We start from the raw sequence: 19,478 nt of genomic DNA, 5'->3' as shown, positions 1-19,478 counted from the left end.
GGCAGATGTGAAATGTAAAAGTGAGGTCATAGGTCAAATGTGATGATATTTGGATGCAAACTTATAATGTGATATTTAGAATCCCCGTATACCAGCATCATTTCCTAAATGTTGCCAATACAAACAATGGCAGTAAGAAACATAGTTTTAAATAGTTCTATATAGCATTTGATCAGATTAATCTATCAACCTTGAAGGTCAGAGGTCAAATGCAGCATGATGTTGACAATACACACCACACTTGTAAGAATCATAGTTTCAAAGTTATAAGACATTTTGTCATTTTTCGACCAATAAATCATGAAGTTGGCCTTGAAGACCTTGGTGATGTAAGCAAGGTTTTACTGAATTGTTAAAATGACCCCACTCTGCACCCTTACAAAGTTTTAGCAGAATTCATTGAAAACTTTTTGAGCTGTTGTGTTTACAGACAGAATGATATGCATGCATGCAACAAAAAACATAACCTCCTTGGTGGAGGTAATTACTGCCTGAACTGTATGTAACGGATGGAGGTAGTCTCTGAAAAGAGTCTGAAAAGAGAGGATAGGCTGGAAGTGCCTTAAACAGTTTCTATTGGAGATCGGGGGGCATTCCTATCCATAAAACCGTCCTTCTCACTTGATCGATGACCTCAGTAAACCTCATGCTGATCAGTTTATTGTATCACTCACTAGTTTCAAGTCTTATTTACTACAGCATGATGTTCATGTTGGAGTTATGGTGCAGATTAGAATAGAGATGATGATAAAGCAGGGTGTGGTTTAGGATGCTGGCCACCTTGTGACTGAGTTGTTACCATGTGAGGGTCTCAGTCAGAGCCCCCCCCCTCCATCAGTACATCTGGTTTCAAAAAGTCCACAAACATTTGGCCAATTTACGTGTATTTCCTATATACAGTCAGTGGTTATTGCAGGTTTAAGGAGCAGCCCTTCCAAATCCCATTCCTAAAGTGAGAGGTTCTGAGGTTCCTACTGAGGTTTTTATTTGTAAGAAATACATTAACAAACTGCCAACATTGTCAGTAATCAGTCACACAACACAAAAGTGCTTGTAATGGTGAGTACAAAAGGTCAGAGGTGAAAGAGAGCATAAACTGTGATGAACAGCTATATCAGAAAGTCAGTTTCATCCTTAAAGTCTGCCTGTTTTCTCTGACTTTCACTAATGTGTGTCTGTCTGACTGCTTGTGTTGCCTTTGCCCCATTATCCTTCTTTTATATATATAATTATATACCATTCATCCATAATTTTGAGTTACTAACATAAGTTTTACAAGCAAGTACACAAAGTAAAGGCAACCAAAAAGGGTGAAAAAAACAGAAAACAGACATAAGATGCTTACTTGTTGGGCTGAGCGTTGTAGTGCTGATGTTGATTCCTCCTCCTCCTCCTGTGCTGCTGCTTTCTTCCTCCATATTGACAGGTAACAGGGCCCCTGAGCCCACAGAATGAGACCAAGCAGGCTCTTCCTCATCTGGGGGTCCTGACAGTGACGGCGGATGATCCACAGAGCCATTCACAACCATCTTCTCCACTGGGACTAATTGAAGTGATGTTAGGGTGTCAGTGGAGCTTTCCTGATTTTCTGAATGAGGGGATGTAGCCGGGCCTCCCAAACCAACAGTCTGAGTCGCTGATGGAGAATTAGAAGGAACTGATGATGGTGAGGGTGAGAAAGATGGAGTTTGGGAATGGGATGGAGGTGAGGAAGGGGCTGGGGTTGGGGTTGGAGTTGGAGTTGGAGTTGGAGAGAAGGAAGAGGGGAGAGATGAAGGAAGAAAATGAGACTCAAAAAGTGATTGAGATTGGGATGGCTCAGAGAAAGATGTGGATGGCACAGTCAGTGGGGATGTGGATGAAGATGAGGACAGTGTCTGATATGGGGCCTCTGAGACTGACAGGGATGAGTTTTCTGCTTCTGGAAGACTTGGTGATGATTTGGAAATAGGAAAGTCACTTTCTGTGCCAAATGTGGTCATGACTGTTGGCTCAAGAGGACTGTCAGTGGTGGCTGTAGTTGTGGTAGTGTCAGTTGTAGTTTCAGTGGTAGTTGTGGCAGTAGTAGTGGTGGACTGTCCTCTCCTGTGACCTCTCTCTCTAGATCTCTCTCTGGATCTTTCTCTTGGTTTGCTTGTTCCAACTGGCCTACGTGAGACTTGTATCTCCCCTTTTGCTTCTGCGCCAGTGATTTCTCCACTCCCCTCCTCCTCAGCTTTCCCTCTCTCCTCTCCTCGCCCCTTCTCCTCTCCTCTCCCCTTCTCTTCTCCCCTGCTCCTGTCCTCCCCTCTGTACTTCTTCCCTCTTCCTCGTCCTCCTCTCCCACTGGCTCTGGAAGTCACTGTCTCCTCCCTCTTGTCTCCAGACTGGGTTGTGGTCTCCGCATCAACACGGATCCAGGTGTCCCCGCTGGAGGAGGTGATTTCAGGTGCAGGGCTGGAGGTTGTGGATGTGGGTGTCTCTGAGTTCTCCCAGCTCTTGTTGCTCTGTGCAGTCACAGAATTACTGGAGGCAGCCAAACTGGACGCCACATGGGTGGATGAATCTTCACTGCCTGGTGTGGTGCTCTCTCCTGACGGACTACTGATCCATGACGTTCCCAAAGAAAACAAACCTGTGCCGGGGATAAGGCAAAGAAAAACAGAAGAACAAGAAAAGTCAGGAATGCAATTACTCCAGACAGAGAGAAGAGCTTAAAAGACAAAGACAAAGTTACAAAGTGAAATTCATCTTATGGATTCTCTCGGCTTCGCCAAGGGTGATAAAACAAACACTTCTAAGCTGTCTGAGCTTTACATCAGCTGTTTTCCTCCATCACTGTAGCTGCACTGCCTACATTTCAATATTAACAGCACCAGCTTGCAAAGCTCTGTGGAGACTGAGAGAAGCCATTAAAAGAAAAGGTCTCAATAGTGCTGAGCACTTGCCTCTGTAATATGTTAAACACTGGATGTCACATGGAAAAATAAGAATGGATAACACTGTTTTTGAAGTATGGGTAGAACTACTAAAACTCGATGCAGTTCATTTGTCTGAGTGTAATGTGAATTTTCAGAATATTGAACAGTGTTCATGTCTTTTTGACTTTTAAATGCCAACAAGGCATAATCACAGGAAGAATAAACCAGGATTTCTCTAAGGGAAAAGCATCTGAGCTGGTGCTTAACACTACCAACTTTGTCACGGTCTGTGGATTTTGTTACGGGATTCTTGTGTTATATTCTAGAAGCTTGTGGTTATTGATATTATTAGGAGTCTTCTGTTTTCAGTGTCATTGTTTGGCTTTGGATTCACAGTTATTCGTAGTATTTTGAGTCTTTAGTTTTTGCTTATAGTTTAATACTCTTGGTAATATTCTCCTCAGCGTTTCCTTTTGTTTCATCCTCATGTGTCTTTTCCAGTTGTTATTTGATTCCGCTTCTGATTTTGGTAGTTCATTGTCTCCTGTGTCTTGTGTTTAGTTTTACTTCCTTTGTCTCATTGTCATTAGTTTCAGCTGTTGCTCATTACTCTCCAGTGTCCACTTCCCTTGATTACCTCATGTGTATAAATAGCGCTGTCTTCTCCTCAGTCCTTGTTTCAGAGTCTGTTTCCCTGTGCTCCTTGTCTTCCCTGTGTTCCTTGTCTGTGATTACTTTCTGTTTGTTTCCTTTTCTGAGCACTTTGGATTTCTGAGCTTTGCAGCAGCTTGAAATAAAGGTTTTAGTTTTACTTCCACCTGCCTTCTGAGAGTGCATTTGTGTCCTTTTATCTCTGCTTCATGACAGAAATGCCTGAAAAATAAACAGCTATAAACAAAAACTTCACAGCAGGGATGCACCAACTCTAAAATTCTGGACCGATACATTTACATCACTGTGCAAAAAGTGGTCTTGAGCGATAGTTCTCCAGGCTCTGAAGGTTTTTCTTTGGACACTGGTTGCTTTTTCACTCATTTTCTGTCCAGTCCTTGTTCCTGATCATTTCCAGAGGATTGGGTTTTTCCTTTATCTTTTAGATTATTTATTTTGTTGTTTCTTTGTTGAGCTACTTAACACTGACCTATGACTCATTCATGCATGAAATAGGCAACTAACTCAAGGGGTGAACCAGAATCGCATCTACAAAACAAAGAATCAAAATTAAATTGTATCTTTAGACACTTTAACTAGCAGCCAGTTGCAAAACACGTGTTTTTTTCCCATTTCCAAAAAAGTTTGAGAAACATAAAATTGTATTTTGCACCAGCAAGGTGATTCCCAAAGACCTATTAACTGAAAACTGTATCCTTAAAAAAACTGAGGAAACTGGACAACCAGACAACAAAACATTATCTGTAGCAGTTATGTCCAGATAAGAAACTCCACTGGCTGAAATAGAGCTGCATTTCAGCCAGTGATATTGGAGATCTTGTCAAAATTGATGGAATTATGAACACAAAAAAGTACCATCAGATTTTGATCCACTGTGCAATACCATCTGGAAAGCATCTGATTGACAACAGCTTAATATTTCAGCATGACAACACACTGCCAATGCAGTAAAACATATCAGTATAGAAAAACACACAATGGAACAATATCAATCAACCACCCAGAGCCCGGACCTCAACATTATTGAAGCAGTGTGGAATCATCTTGACAGAGAATGGAACAAAAGGCAGCCAACATCCAAAGAAGCCTGGAGAACTATTTCTGAAGATTTAAAGAAATGAAAAGAAAGCTGCCTCAGAGAGTTCAGGCTGTGCTGAAGAATAAAAGTGGTCATACCAAATATTGTCTTTCAAGCTTGTTAGACTCAATCAATCAATCAATCGCTGCATCTATTTCTCATTTTCCTTGCAAAATATAAAGAAACGAAGGGCGAATCAAGACTTTTGCACAGTATTGTAGCTAGTGAAAACTACGAAAATCTCAGTTTTCCACTTTTGCGCCAAGGAAACAAAGAAACCTTCATTACAATTGAAAAAACAACTCTTCATCACACTACCTTTGAACATTTAGTCAGCTTAAAATTTTTGTGGCACAGCAGATCAGTTAGCTACAGCCGATGTTATGTAAAAATAATTAATACAGTGCTATAGTTTTGCCAGTGCACTGCATTTTTTACTCTGCAATCCCACAACTCTCCTCACTGATGTCACGGCAGTTTGCAAACATCTCTATCATCCACTTCATCCCTGAATACTGCATTAGGCAACAAATGCAACGAGACAGACTTTGGTGTAAAAGCTATACAATTCTCTGACGTGACAAAAATAAATCATTTGTATCAATAAGATCAAAGAAACTGTTGGCAAAAATAGAATGACTTCAAATCTGAAGGTTACTGATAAACTTTAAATAGATGCATGTGTCATTTTCACATCAAAAACAGTTGTTGATAGCTAAAATAGATATTTAAACCAAGGCATTAGACACACATAAAAGCCCTTGTGGAGGCACACAAACACACACACACACACACACACACACACACACACACACACACACACACACACACACACACACACACACACACACACACACACACACGAAAGGTTCAGTCAGGCCAAAGAGAATCAAACTGAAAAGCACTGCACAAATTGCTTCAAAATTAAATCAACAACTCTAACATAGTTTCAACAAACACTGAACAGAGATGCTGCTGTTTTTAAAACCACTTTCATCCACTGTGGACACATAAAGACCTGTAAACCTGCTCGACCCTGAGATGTAGGAAATGGTGAAAGATGACTTGCATGTCACTTCTTTTCTCTTGTCTGCCCACATTTACAGTAAACTTGGTTCCCATGCCTAATGCGCAGACCCCTTTCCACAGATACACTGGTAGAGATGTGCTGACAAACACTATCCCACAGGAAATAGTTCAGGGTGCAGTACAGCAGCAGAATACTCACAAATATAAGTGAGATTCTGCCTGTCTTTGTTACTGTGTGCTCAATGGAAATCTACCAAGTCTTGAAAAAACAGTGACGCCAAACAAGCACAGGTATATATATATACACATATATATAAAAAAAAGAATAAAAAGGACTCTAAAGTACTCTAAAGGACTCTGAATGTCTATTTGAGAATACCAGGGTGTGAAAACACCTTGGTATTCTCTGGTATTCAGAAGATGTTCCTGAATGAATGAATAATCATTGACATATCCATGTTTAAGTGCCTTAAACAGAGAATCTGTTTAATTATAATTTACTCTATTACAGAATAATACTTATTTTTTAATTAACATAGATTTTAATTTCTGGATTTGACAAAGGAACTTTTCCATAAGAGATCAAACAACAAACATCATTCCTATGTTTCTGTCATTTTTCCTTGTCATAATTCAGTCCTTTGGTTTCATGTTTTCCTGTTTTTGGATGCTTAGTTTATATTTGAACCTGGTTTTAGTTAGTTTTTAATTTCATGTTTTACTTTGTTAGATAGTATTCTCTTATTTATTGCTCTGACTTTTACTTTCCCCCTTGTGATTATGTTCAGCGGTATCTTGTTCCCCACCTGTCTCCACTTCCCTAATTAACCCTCAGTGAGTGTGTGTATATGTGTAGAGTCCTGAGGGGTGTACTATAAAGTAATCAATGGGTTTGCAAGCTATGTTGAGCTTAAAGACTGAACGCATAACTTGGTCGGGAGCATCAAACGCTCCTTTTTTTAATGTTAGCACGCACAGAGCCTAAACAGATAAACTTGTGATCTCTCCAGCTGGGGCTTCAGGTTTTGTTAAACCAGCTAATGCAAAGAAAGCCTGGCTTTGTTGAACTTGAATTGTAGCACACCCCACTGTTTTAGCATTCACCTTTGTTGTGTCACTTCCTGATGTTTGTTCAGTAACTTGTTTCTATGGTCTCCTGCCTTGGATCTTTTCTGGCCCTTGCTTTTCTGGACTGAGTTTTTCTTTGGACTGCTAGATTTCAGAATTAAAGCTCACCTTTTGTTTTTGAACTCTGGTGTCCTGCATCTGGGTCCTGTTTTCAGCAAACCTTTACATTCAACCAATATGGCACCCAGTGAGAATATTGGGTGCCATAAGTTTTTTTTTTCTTCTCTACTATCCATGTTATCCTATCCGCTGTCCAATAGACTACCTGATGTCATTGAGAGAGACCACATCATTTCAAGTGTCTGAAGTATTTAGATGAAACTAGTTTTCAGTGGCATATGGTGTCATGGTGCCCAGTTTACTGTTACTGAGAGTAAAAATGGTAGTCAGCATAAGCTAAATCACTCATCACCATCATCCAGAGGGAAATTTTTTCCAGAGCAAAAAAATGTGAGGCAACTCAGTGACTCTATTGACCCCAGAAATTTTGAGAACCTCTGCTACAGATTGTATCCCAGTGTGAAGGAAGCAGCAGCTTAAAGCTAGAACTCGTCAGCTGTCACACTTGGTATCAATCACTGCTTGAAAGCAGTCTTGCGGGAGTGGCAGCTGAGCTACTGTATGTCAGTGTGACTTTAATTTGTCTCCAAATTTCAGAGTTTGCTTTTCTTTCAGAAGGAGTTCTGCTCTCCTTGGTAAAGGCATCTGCTCTTTTCCTCAATGTCACTGTTTCCTAATAAACTTTGTTCCAGGAGATTAATGCATCATCTTGTTGAGTTGCTCATCCCTAACATCACACACTGTGCAAGTTACTGAACAAATATGCTCCAAATATATGCTCATAAATATACACTGGCATTAAGCCCTGTCAGTGTTTCATAACACAGATGCTGCAGTTCCTGGGGGGGGGGGATCTAAATAAGACGTCTTCTTATGCATTATTTCATCCTATTCCTATTCCTATTTCTTTTACAAATTACCTGAGCTCGATTTTAACATCTTTTGATCAGATTTTGACGATTTTTTCATAGTTCTAACATTTACCTCCAAAGATATTGCCTCCCTCCCATCTTAGCTAGATCCCAATTTAGAATTTAAGATACACCTTTATTTTTCTCACTGAGTTGATCTTTGTCTAAAAAGAAAATACACTTTCAATATAATAGTAAGATTCAAAGGAAAACCTGATTGCAAATGAGCCTTCACAATATTAGAAATTAGCCTCAGTGATCACATTCATCAGCACTCTAATGTGAGTATTTCTGTCTTTTAATTCCTGCTTTTCTTGTGTTTGTCTTGTTATTCTTTTGGGGTCAGGGGCAATTTAGCCTTTATTATGAGAGCATTCACAGGTTTTAAACAGGACAAACCCCTTCACCTGATGATTCTGTACTGGATGCATGTGACCCCTCGTCTGCTTTTTTCATCACCATCTTCTCTTCCCCCGACTCCTCACTTGGTGCTTGGGTTCCCTCCTCTTCTTCAGTTCCCACCAGGTAGTTCCAAGGTTTCCAAATTGACTTGACGATCTTTGAGATCACCTAAAATTGCAAGGGATTTTAATACCAAGTCACTGCTTTGGTATTTAAAATGTCCCAACAGAAGCTTAAAACCAACCTTCTTCTCAGCGGGAGTTGGATGCACAGGGGGTCGGAGAAACTCCTCAGAGTCGGGCCCAGGCTCTAGCAATTCTCCCCAGTCAAAGGACTTCTGTCCTGGGATTAACTGGAGGGTTACATATGCTGTCGAGGCCCAGGGGTCTGAGGCTTGAGATAATGAGGTGAATGATCATTTTCATTGTGTTTGCACATCACATCATCACCTTCGTTCTTACAGGGATCAATATCAACATTCATACTTACAGGCATCAGCACTGTGAAAGGAGTCCTCCTCCTGTAGGTCAACCAATCCTGTCCAGTTGGAAGGTGAAACCTTGATGTCATCTAGTGACTCTGTGCAAAGAGAAATACACTTTTAACTCATATTAGTTCCATTTTCACTGTCTATATCGACTGATTGGATGAGGGATTCTCTGGTTAACCACATCGCTGGTTTATGTGCCTATTGCAGCTAAATGTAACACCTCTGATAGTGGTGGTTTGTTGTGAAGTCACGTCAGGACTCGCTGTCCCTGTAGAGTCAGCATCGCTTGAGCCTGCGAGGTAGCTCCAGGGCTTCCACAGAGAGGTGTAGATCTGAGAGATGGAGCCTGTATTCTTCACTTTACCTAGGAAACAGTTTGAAGAGATTTGCTGTTTGTATGACATTCACTGAAGGTTTCTGCCTCTAAAAGCTTTACTGATTTTTAATTTTGGCAATATTAGTCAGCACAAAAGCCTGAACTGACAGCTGGGCAACCAGATATTAAACTTCAACCTATCCTGTCCTTTTCCCTCTCTCACGATCTCCTGCAGCTTCTGTCAATCCAGCAGTTTCTCAGATATGAATCTGAAACAAGTGTTGCCATAGCTACAACATTGGCAATGACATTTATTGTCATTATTATCGCATTAATAACAATCAAGGCTTTGTTTGGGAGTGAGATGTTAGTCACATCTGTGTATTTAATAATGTCTGTAATCATTATTAATCCCTGTAAGCGAAATGAAACAATATTACATTACATATCACTATCATATAATAAGTTAACAGTATTTGTGTTTTGTACTGTGTAAATACTGAATTAACAAACATACAGTAGTTTCCCCCCTATGGCACCATACCTCTGTAGCAGTAGGCATCATATAGTGCTGTAGCGTTGTCAGCAGTGTCATTGGGCGTGACCGTGCGGACTCCTGGCTCGCTCCCTCCACAGTCAGCACGAGGCCAGGTCACTGGGTAGCGGATGCTGCCATCAGACAACCAGCCTGGGGCACAGCTGTCCAGGCCGGCCCTCCAGGCCAAATACAGCTGCCCCACAGTGGCCAGTTGGCCCCCAAGGGACACGCAGCGGTCCGAGGCAGAAGAAAGAGACAGTCTGCCGGGGACTGAGGAGTGAAACACCTCACCTGAAGGAGGGGAAAAAAGACAGCAAGCAGACGGTGCCTGTCAAATATCTAATTGGTCAAACAACTGAAACCACCCATAATATTACATAATAGTGCTGGAAATAAAAAAAAGAAATAATGAGGCTGGTGGTATTCTAAAGTCACAAAAAACTGGGAAAAGATAAACAGGAAAAAGTGTACCCCACACCCTACACAGCTTGTAGAACTACCTTTAGCAGCAATAACTTGAAGTAATTGTTTTCTGCATGACTTTATCAGTCGACTCACATTATTATGGATGAATTTTGGCCCACTGTTCTTTACACTGTTGCTTCTGTTCATTTAAGTTTATTAGTGTTCATTTATGCACAGCTCTCTTAAGGTCCCGCCACAGCATTTCAATCAGGTTGAGGTCTGGACTTTGGGTCACTGTAACACTTCAGTCCTTTTCTCCTTCAGTTAATACACACCTGAATGCTCCAGACCGGCAAACTGCCAAAACTTCTGCATTTATAGGGGTGCTCACATTTACGGATGATCAATTAATAAAATGCATTTGATTAGCAGCACCTAGCTGCTACCTAGCCTCTTAATTCTATTGTAGGTGATAAAAGGTACTTAATTTTTCACCGGACTACATTAAGTCCTGTGAAAACTTTCTTTTTGATATGGCTGTTTATTTTTGTTGTTTCCGCAGCGTGCCAGCATTCCCCCTCAAAGATGTAGTCTACTGAATAGTACTGAAAACATGAATATTTTCATTTAAAAAGCAAAAATAATTTCCAAAAGGGAGCCATGATTTTTAAGGAAGCCTTACTCAGACAGGACGTTTTGATGATTATTTTGGATCATGGCTCTCACTTTCTGGCTACACTTAGAAGTAGGATTAAGCAATTTTTGTTTTTTTGTCTTTTCACTTGATTTAGTGAGGGCAAGAAGAAGGCTTAAAAAATATCCTGACATATCCTTTTAATATTGTAGCAGAATATGATGCAAACCTCAGTGTAAAAGCCAAGAGCTGTGAGAGGTTTTGATGCTGTTTTATATTTTCTCTTGTGTGTATTTGTGTGTGCACGCATAAGTGTGTGTTTGTGTACCATCCAGTTCTTTTGCAAAACAGTACACATCAAACAGCTCTTTTGGGTCCCTCTTCCCATAATTCCTCACTCCAGCAGAGTACTCCTTATGTCCATAGCAGCCCAGCTCTGGAACCTGGACAGAATATCTGTGGAGACAACCATTTGGGAGCCATTTAAGTAATTTATCTCTTTTATTTTAAACTAGTAAGAACTTGGACATTTTACTGCATGAAGATTGTCTTAGATCATATCATCGTGTTTCTTTTCATTAAGAGTTTAAATGTCATTAAAGAATAAATTCTTATTTGCATTCTCTTTTAAAGGGTAAGGGATTAGAATAAATTAGGATACAATTAACAGCGAAAACACAATGGCACATAAAAGAACATGATCTTAAAGCAGATGAAGCGGCAAAAACTGAGGAATATTAATTGAGAAAGCAGATGATCCAGAAAGAGAGGAACCAAACAGGACAGTCATTAGTTTCAGTCCTTCAAAGTGCCAGCGTAGTGCACCAAGTGCAAACAAGAGAAAGGAACTTATTGGTAGCCTCCTCACCGAACAGTCTGATCATCCAACCAGCCAGCAGCACAGCTGGCAAAGCCGTCATGGTACGCTGCCCACAGCTGGTCCGGAGTGGCGATCTGAGCCGAGTTTTCCTGACAGGCTCGCTGGGCGTCGCTAAATGAGAGGGCGTAACGAGCGCTCGGAGACTGGTAGTGAAACACCACACCTACACAGACAGACCCAGGGACAGGTGGTAAACGGTTTTAATTCCTTTTAATTTGACAGATATACCAACACAGTCGAAATCAATACATCTGGGGAATGTAATCAGAGAACATGTTATTAGGGGCCACAAACAGATCAGACAAACAGTACGTGAGTTTGGGCTGAAATTTCACACATGAGCACACAGGAAAAAAAAAAAATGTGATTGGTATTCAGTACAGACTCTTTAATTAAATTAATAACACAATTATTCAAGTGGAAAACCAGAAAACAAAAACAAAACAAGCACAGAAAGCATGACGCTACATTAATTAAAGCAGTCATTATAATATTGATAGAGTGAATCAATGTTATTAATGCTTAATTAAATTGAAAAAAGCTAAAAAAAAAAAAAAAAAGAAGTAGGGGTGTGGGGGTGTGGTGCTTCTGTTTTAAAAGCTGCCATTATCTGTTTTACTTTAGCACAACAGGGCTGGGCTGCAATAAAACACTAAAATCAATTAAGCTGGAAGAGGAATTTTAAAGTTAATGCGCTTCACCCTCTCTGCACCACTTCTGCTTAGCCTATATGTTTCCTTTGAGGCTCTAAACTTTCCTCACAAAGAAATCTCTCATCAGCGGCTGCTGCACTTACCGGAGACCACCAGGGGAACAGTGTCCCTCTCATAGTCGTTACCCATGACAACCTGACAGTGGTAAGTGCCTGAGTCGTTGGTACGGAGACTGGAGATCTCCATGGTAGCATTCAGAGGATTGGCAGCGTATCCTGGCAGCATGATGCGGCCACTGAAAGCCTTATTCACCTTGATTACATCGCCTTGGACACAGAAAGAGAGGTTTCACCATTACTGAGATTTTAGAGGTAGAAGATAAACTTTAAAGCTGTCTTACATGTTTATAGATAGATAGATTTAAAGGCTCTTACTACAAATGCCCTGCTAACACACAACCTATCACCAAAGTTAGAATAGTTATTGCATGATTCTTGGTTTTCAGTCTTTTCTCCTTGGCTGTTTTGGGGAAATCAGTTTGCTGAGTTGACTCTGAATCTTTGGCAAGACATTTAAACACATGCACAAACTTAAAGGAAGGGGATAGCAATCTGTGGGTGGTTTATGTTTTGTCCTTGATGTTACTTTTAGTCTGTTTCCTGTTTTATTTTGGTACTCACTTCTTGTCCGCCACTTCCTGCCTTTGTGTGTGTTCTGCCTGTGCGATTAGTTGCCCTATCCTAACGTGTGGCACCCGTGTCCTGTCCTCTCCTCAGTGTATTTAGTGTGCACCTCTCAGTGCTAGATCATCTTTGTACTTATTGTTGACCCCGTGAGTCTCCTTCTGTCTGCATGTTCTCTTTGATTTGTTCATCTGTCATCCACCATCTCTGACCAATCAGCAGCTGTGGGATTGTTTGCTTTTGTGATGCTTTATTGAATCTGATCAAACACACACAGTCCTAATTAATAAGATTAGCGACAATTTTGAGTAGTGAGCTCCAAACATTAATGTCATAATTTTTTTAGTCAAAAACATTTAATATTAAAGAAAAAATAAAACCTTAAAAATCTTTCAAATTTAGAATTCTGTTTGTTTGCACACAAACTGCTATACTGAATTTGAATGGCACTTTTGCTTAAACTCTTCCAATCAGGGAGCTTTGGAACATTTGTACCCACATCAGACCTCCAGTAAAGGCGGTTTATCTATTTCTGATTTAATTTCGTGAAATAGTTTTATTGGATATATATAAATATAAACCTCACAAAGTTTAGCAAAGTTTCACATTATCATATCAAACACATACAGGAGCAACATTAGCATTCATTTTGTGTCATATTTCTTCCCACCTGATCTCCACTCATTTCTGGGGTAAATAAGTCTCTTTAGCTGCTGAATGTTTCATGCTATCTGCTAGCAGTTTTATACAGTGTGTTTTAAGAGCTCTTTCACTGAAAACAGCTGGCAGCTGTGCCAGATAACGATGCTCCTGAGAGCTGGACGACTAAAAATGTTAAGTTGTCTGCTGTATGGTGCCCTGTGGATGAATTTAATCTGTACTACTCAGGCAGATTTGGACATTTAGAAGTGCAGGTTTATTTCACTTTTACTCCAGGAGCTGTTACCATCAGCTTTTTAACAACTTTTTTATTGTTTTTTCTTTTGAGGCCTTAAGATAAATTCTGTAAATACTATGGCCTGGCCAGCTGAGTCAGCTAATCTCTGTGAACTACACTTTTTAAATACACATTTGATCTACTGTTGATATAAAACTATTGATTCATGTAGCTGTAAGCCTCACTGGGAATGCTGTCTGAATAAAGTAAGTCTGAGTCAGCAGTGGAATAGGAACATTAGGTTTTTGTTTTACCTTTAGCAGAAAGCACAATCTGCTCCAAAGGAGCCTCTTGTCCTCCTCCTGGTAATCTAGTACGAGTCCATAGGAGGTGAGGAGGCCCCACAGAGGTGCTGGTCTGGAGGGTGAAGACACAAGGCAGGATGGCTTCGCCTGCCAGTATTTGTTGTACTGTAGGATGAGTGATCCTACGCATGTTCACAATGGAGGAGGCTGCACCTAGAGAGACCGAACAAGAGAACAAACATGATTATGCAATATTTTTTGAGTAAATTTAAGCTTACAAGAAATAAAACAATAGAAAAAAATGCAGTGACGGTTCCACAGATGAATGGAATATGTCATATATACAATACTGTGCAGAAGTCTTGAGCTATACTTCATTCTTTTGTATTTCTCTTCCAAGGAACCAGACTTGCTTGTAATTTTCTACAGTGGTCTTCAGCAATAGTTCTCCAGGCTTTCTGAAAGTCTTTTTGGACATTGGCTGTTTTTTCTCTCATTTTCAGTCAAGTCCTTTTTCCTGACCGAGGAACGCTTCTTTTTTTTTTTTAAGCCACTTAACACTGACCTATGAATCACTCAAGCATAAAAAGATAACTAACTCAAAGGATGAACCAGTGTTGTGTCTACACATAACAGACAGCTTAGCAAAGAACCAATTTTAAATTGTTTCTTTAGGCACATTGTTACTAGCAGCCTGTCACAAAAATACATCATTTATTCCCATTTCTTTAGTTGAATCCACAAAAAAAAAACACAGCACAGATAACACAGTTTGACAGACATAAAATAGCATTTGTTTTCATCAGTAAGATGATTACCAAAGAGCTGTTAGCCAAAGACTTGGCATATCTCAGCGTGTTGTGCAGCAAGTCCTTAAAAATTTGACGAAACTTTACAATTGGAGGGCAAAAGAAGAAGTGGCAGGCCTAAAAAAGCTATCTACAGCAGATGAACAGTATTTTAAGGTCATGTCGTTAAGAAACAGGGAAAAAATCCAGCAAAGACCTGACACAGGGCCTGAGAGATCTATCTGGCCTTTCAGTTGATCTATCTGCTGTTCACTGAAGCCTCAACAGAAATAGTCTCAGTAGAAGTGTGGCTGTCAAGAAGCCATTCTTAAGGAAGGGACACAGGGAGAAAAGGCTGAGGTAGGCCAAATTACACTAGACTGAAAATCAGGAGTAACAGGTCTGATGGAGCAATGAATCCCAATTTGAAGTAAGTTTTGGTTCAGTCTTTGTTGGTATGTACCAACCATCTGTAAAACATGGTGGAGGCTCTGTCATGGTTTGGGCTGCATTTCAGCCAGTGGTGTTGGGGAGCTTGTCAAAATTGATGAAAATGAGCACAGAAATCTATTATCAGACTTTGATCCACTATGCAATACTATGTGGAAAGCATCTGTTTGGCAACGGTTTGAATTTTCAGCATGACAATGCTAATGCATTGTTAATGCAGTAAACGTATACCTGGATAGAAAAACACACAATGGAGCACTATCAGTCAACTAACTAGAGCCCGGACCTCAGTGTGGGATTGACAGAGAACAAAACAAAAGACAGCCAACATCCAAAGATGAGCTTTGAATGTCCTTCAAGAAGCCTGGGGAACCATTCCTGAAGTCTACTGAAAGAAGTGACAAGTGGGTGCCCAGTTGGTTCAGGGGTGGAGCAGGCAACCACATGTATATGCTGCCTTGTGGTGCAGGCGGCGTGGGTTTGAATCCCGGCTTGTCGCCGATTTGCTCGAGTGTCTTCCCCCGTATCTTTTCCCCAATTCCTGTCTCTCTATACTGCCAATAAAGCCGCTGTGGCCAAACAATTAAGAAAAAAGAAAAAAAAGAAATGACAAGAAAGCTGCCGAAGAGAGTTCAGACTATGTTGAAGAATAAACGTCATCATAGCAAATATTGACTTTCAGTCTTATTAGAATTGTACAAACAAATGTTTCAATAAATCCCTCTACCCACTGCCCATTTTCCTAACAAAATATAAAGAAATTAAGGTTGACTCAAGACTTTTACACAGCACTTACCATACGTGAATGACATTTTTTGGTTAATTATAGTAATTCTATACTTTACACTGAGCATGTAAACAGAAAGTTTAGGCTCTACTGTAAATTCTAAACCAAACAATCTGCTAACACAACATTAGATTTATTAGCAGTTTCTCACTCATGCATGAATGAGGTGATCATTTTATCATTCCAGCACAGTTACCGAATGGAATTAATAGGAATCAATAAGAGAACTGTTAATGGGACAGATATCAATAAAATCATATCAATATCCATTATAAGGGGCTGTCTCTCAAACACACACCTAAAGAGGTTAACAAATGCCACAGTCGGTCACTGGCTGTAATTAAATTATTTAAATTTCTTTTAGTTATTGTAATATTTTTATGAAACCATCCATAACTTAAGCTCATTTATTCAGAATTTTAAAAATGATTGCTCAAGAAGTAGCAGCGCCTCTCCCAGTGCACAAAATTTTCTGTTCTGCAGATTGGTATCAACAACTAACTCAGTCTGGTTGCCATGACATACAGGTTTAATGTAACCATGACAACACCATCACCTGTACAGATATTATCCTCAACCATTTCCTACATCCTTTTGGTGTGTGTGTGTGTGTGTGTGTGTGTGTGTGTGTGTGTGCGTGTGTGTGTGTGTGTGTGTGTGTGTGTGTGTGTGTGTGTGTGTGTGTGCGTGTGTGTGTGTGTGTGTGTGTGTGTGTGTTTGTGTGTGTTTGTGCTCTAATGAAAACCAAGCATTTTGCCTTAATAACTGAGTATTCTCCAGCCACTAGGGAAGATTGTGAAAGACATCCAAAGTCTCCAGAAGGACCTTCAGTTCATTTATTTATTTATTCATGTTATTTATTTTAATTTACTTGTAAAAGCTATTAAAACAAACTACAGCTTACCTATTAATATTTCATAGCATATTCATGAACTGTCTCTGTTCCCTCTCTGTTTAAATTCTCACTGCTAGTCAAATACAATAGAAGATAATCATGAGCATAAAAAGAGCACCTGTAAAAAAAAAAAAAGCTTTATTTGGAATAGTGAACACAGTGGAACTGAATCCTAGAAAGATATTTCTATCTGCATTTAGATTGGACGGCTTTCACAGGCTGAGCCCCCTGAGAGAAACCTTGCGCAGAAGACGCCCCCGCTGCCTTCCCCCAAATCAGATGTAATCACAGAATCACAAATACAAGGAAAAAGAACGAGAGCTCAAACAAGCGGCAGAGCAGGAATGAGAGAGGGATGGAGGAAAATAGCTAATCTAACAAACTGAATGGAGGAAAGTGTAGCTCGTAGCAAGGTGGTGACAGGGGGGGTGTGTGTGACAGAAAATCATGAGCAGACAGCTGGAAGTGACACCATTATAAATGGGTCTGTCATCAACAGACCCCTCTATAATTCATGTCAAAGTCCACTTTTGACCTCAACAGCATTAGTTTAATTAAAATCTTAAATAATGAGGTTTTTACAGATTGTTGAATCAGAAAAACATTTATTTTTCATGGTTAATATTGTGCCACCTGTTATGCACTTTAAAGCTCTAGAAACAGCTATTATGTGTAAAAATATATTCATTTACCACTTAAGAGTCACAGGTGGCTGGATTATATCCCAGAGTCCCAGAAATACCTATCAGAGTACATCCCAGCCGCAGCAGGTCACCAAGTACTGTACATCTATCTGTACATTAAAACCACTGAGAGAAGTTTTTCCACTCCTCATCTTGTCAGTGCAATGCTCTGCTGGGAGAGCTTGGGTAGTCACATGTACGTGGATGTTACTTTGACAAGTGCAATCCACCTAAACATTGTTTTAGTTTAAGCACATTCTTCCATGTCAGTGGCACTCCCCAATGACAGCAGCCTCTACTAGCGGGCCGATGAGTCCCACCACACCACAGAGAAGAGCCCAAGGCCTAAGATCATGCAAAATCCCCAAAGCCCCCACTTTGCAACCTGCAGGACCTAAAGACTCAGCTGCCAACATTTGAGACTCAATATTGGTGCTGTCAACATGTCATGACAGCCTTCCAGAGGTCCCATGTACATTTCCCAGCAGGTCAGAGCTGATCTGTCAGCACAAGGGTTGCTTTCTCTAAAAAACAACAAACACACAGATATCTTCAGAGGTTTGTTACAGAAATGTAACTGCTAAACTGACTGAAAAATGAGTGCTCAACTACTAAAGATTGATGATGATGTTGTCTGTCTTACTAATTGAAGCAAACTCTTCATTATGTTGACAAAACAGCATAAAAGGACACATGGATAACTCAGAATGTGCTGACACCTGAAATGTTACATGCTGCAATTTAAAAGCTGAATTTTGTGGTGATTAATGATGCAGAAACACACTCTGGCCCAAGCCTAGGATTTAAAATCACAGTAGCGGATTGGTTATCCTGCAGGAGATGATGAGAGAAAAAGATTAAAAAAGATTCAAGTCATGTATGTTATTCAGTGTAATATTTTTTTTCATTTGCCTGCTGTTTTACTGGAATTACTGAAACAGGAATACCATGATCCACAACTTTAACTTAATATTACCAATATTTTGGGATCAGTCAGGAAATGTTTGGGTTTAGCTCCTTGATATTGTTTGCATAGTATTTGAACTTACCTGGGAAATGGCAGAGGATAAAATACTTTTTACCCCCTTCATTCTGAAAAAAAATCAGAGGCTCCTATTATGTTTTTTTATTTATTTATTTTTTTTAAATTGTAACAGTTGAGATATCCTTCAGTTTTCTTTTGGACTTTTTGTTGTGCAACAAAAACAGACAAAACACTATTGAATGTGGTAAAATAATTGTATGTCGTCAGAGCACAGTGACTAGTAAAGTAATGCTTTCATTTTAGAAGTGTGCAATGCAGGTTTCCATTTTAATGAAAATCCAGGCTGACCACCATCATGCATGCCAATTGTAGTGAAAGTAATTAAGGAGAGGAACTTATCTTTAGTACAGGCAGTCAGCTGGCTGCATGTGGGACCTGAAACCTGTGATACTATCCGACAGAGAGCTGCAGCTCTGGGATGATTTCTCTTTTGTTCTGTAATTGTGAATTTTATGCATAGTTGTAATGAAACAGATGGTCAGCTAAACTTGCATAAATGGGTTTGGAGCGACTCCAGCTCACTCCCTCCGAGCATGTCTGCAAACATCCCCAACATATCAGGTCTCACTTATAACATTTAAATTACTGCAGACCTTGCATATATATATATATATATATATATATATATATATATATATATATATATATATATATATATATATATATATATATATATATATATATATATATATATATATATATATATATATATGGATATGTGCATGCATGCTACCCAAGCCTACCTCGGACTATGCAAGAGATGTATGATATATGACATATATGAGATATACCAGCTTGGACGTCACCCAGATTAACAAGGACTGCTTCAGGTGTTGAGGAACTAGGGCATACTGATGATAAGTGGGCTA

At 39.8% G+C, this 19,478-nt stretch overlaps 1 protein-coding gene across 3 annotated transcripts in view; it reads right to left on the bottom strand.

Annotated features, from left to right (window-relative positions):
* Positions 1 to 19,478, bottom strand: part of LOC115795206 (neurocan core protein-like) — a 55,397-nt gene that overhangs the window by 17,440 nt on the left and 18,479 nt on the right. For all 3 annotated transcript variants that reach the window (XM_030751024.1, XM_030751026.1, XM_030751025.1), the window contains 10 exons: positions 13,971 to 14,174; positions 12,240 to 12,422; positions 11,432 to 11,606; positions 10,892 to 11,019; positions 9,531 to 9,815; positions 8,891 to 9,034; positions 8,670 to 8,759; positions 8,425 to 8,573; positions 8,186 to 8,348; positions 1,346 to 2,614 (listed from right to left, as the gene is read on the bottom strand). In XM_030751024.1, the coding sequence (XP_030606884.1) occupies positions 1,346 to 2,614; positions 8,186 to 8,348; positions 8,425 to 8,573; positions 8,670 to 8,759; positions 8,891 to 9,034; positions 9,531 to 9,815; positions 10,892 to 11,019; positions 11,432 to 11,606; positions 12,240 to 12,422; positions 13,971 to 14,174 (2,790 nt within the window). The remainder of the gene's footprint in view (positions 1 to 1,345; positions 2,615 to 8,185; positions 8,349 to 8,424; positions 8,574 to 8,669; positions 8,760 to 8,890; positions 9,035 to 9,530; positions 9,816 to 10,891; positions 11,020 to 11,431; positions 11,607 to 12,239; positions 12,423 to 13,970; positions 14,175 to 19,478) is intronic.

The sequence above is a fragment of the Archocentrus centrarchus genome, chromosome 17 (assembly GCF_007364275.1).
Source record: "Archocentrus centrarchus isolate MPI-CPG fArcCen1 chromosome 17, fArcCen1, whole genome shotgun sequence".
NCBI lineage: Eukaryota > Metazoa > Chordata > Actinopteri > Cichliformes > Cichlidae > Archocentrus > Archocentrus centrarchus.
Note: the sequence above shows the minus strand (reverse complement) of the source record. Positions and strands in the feature narration are given on the sequence as shown.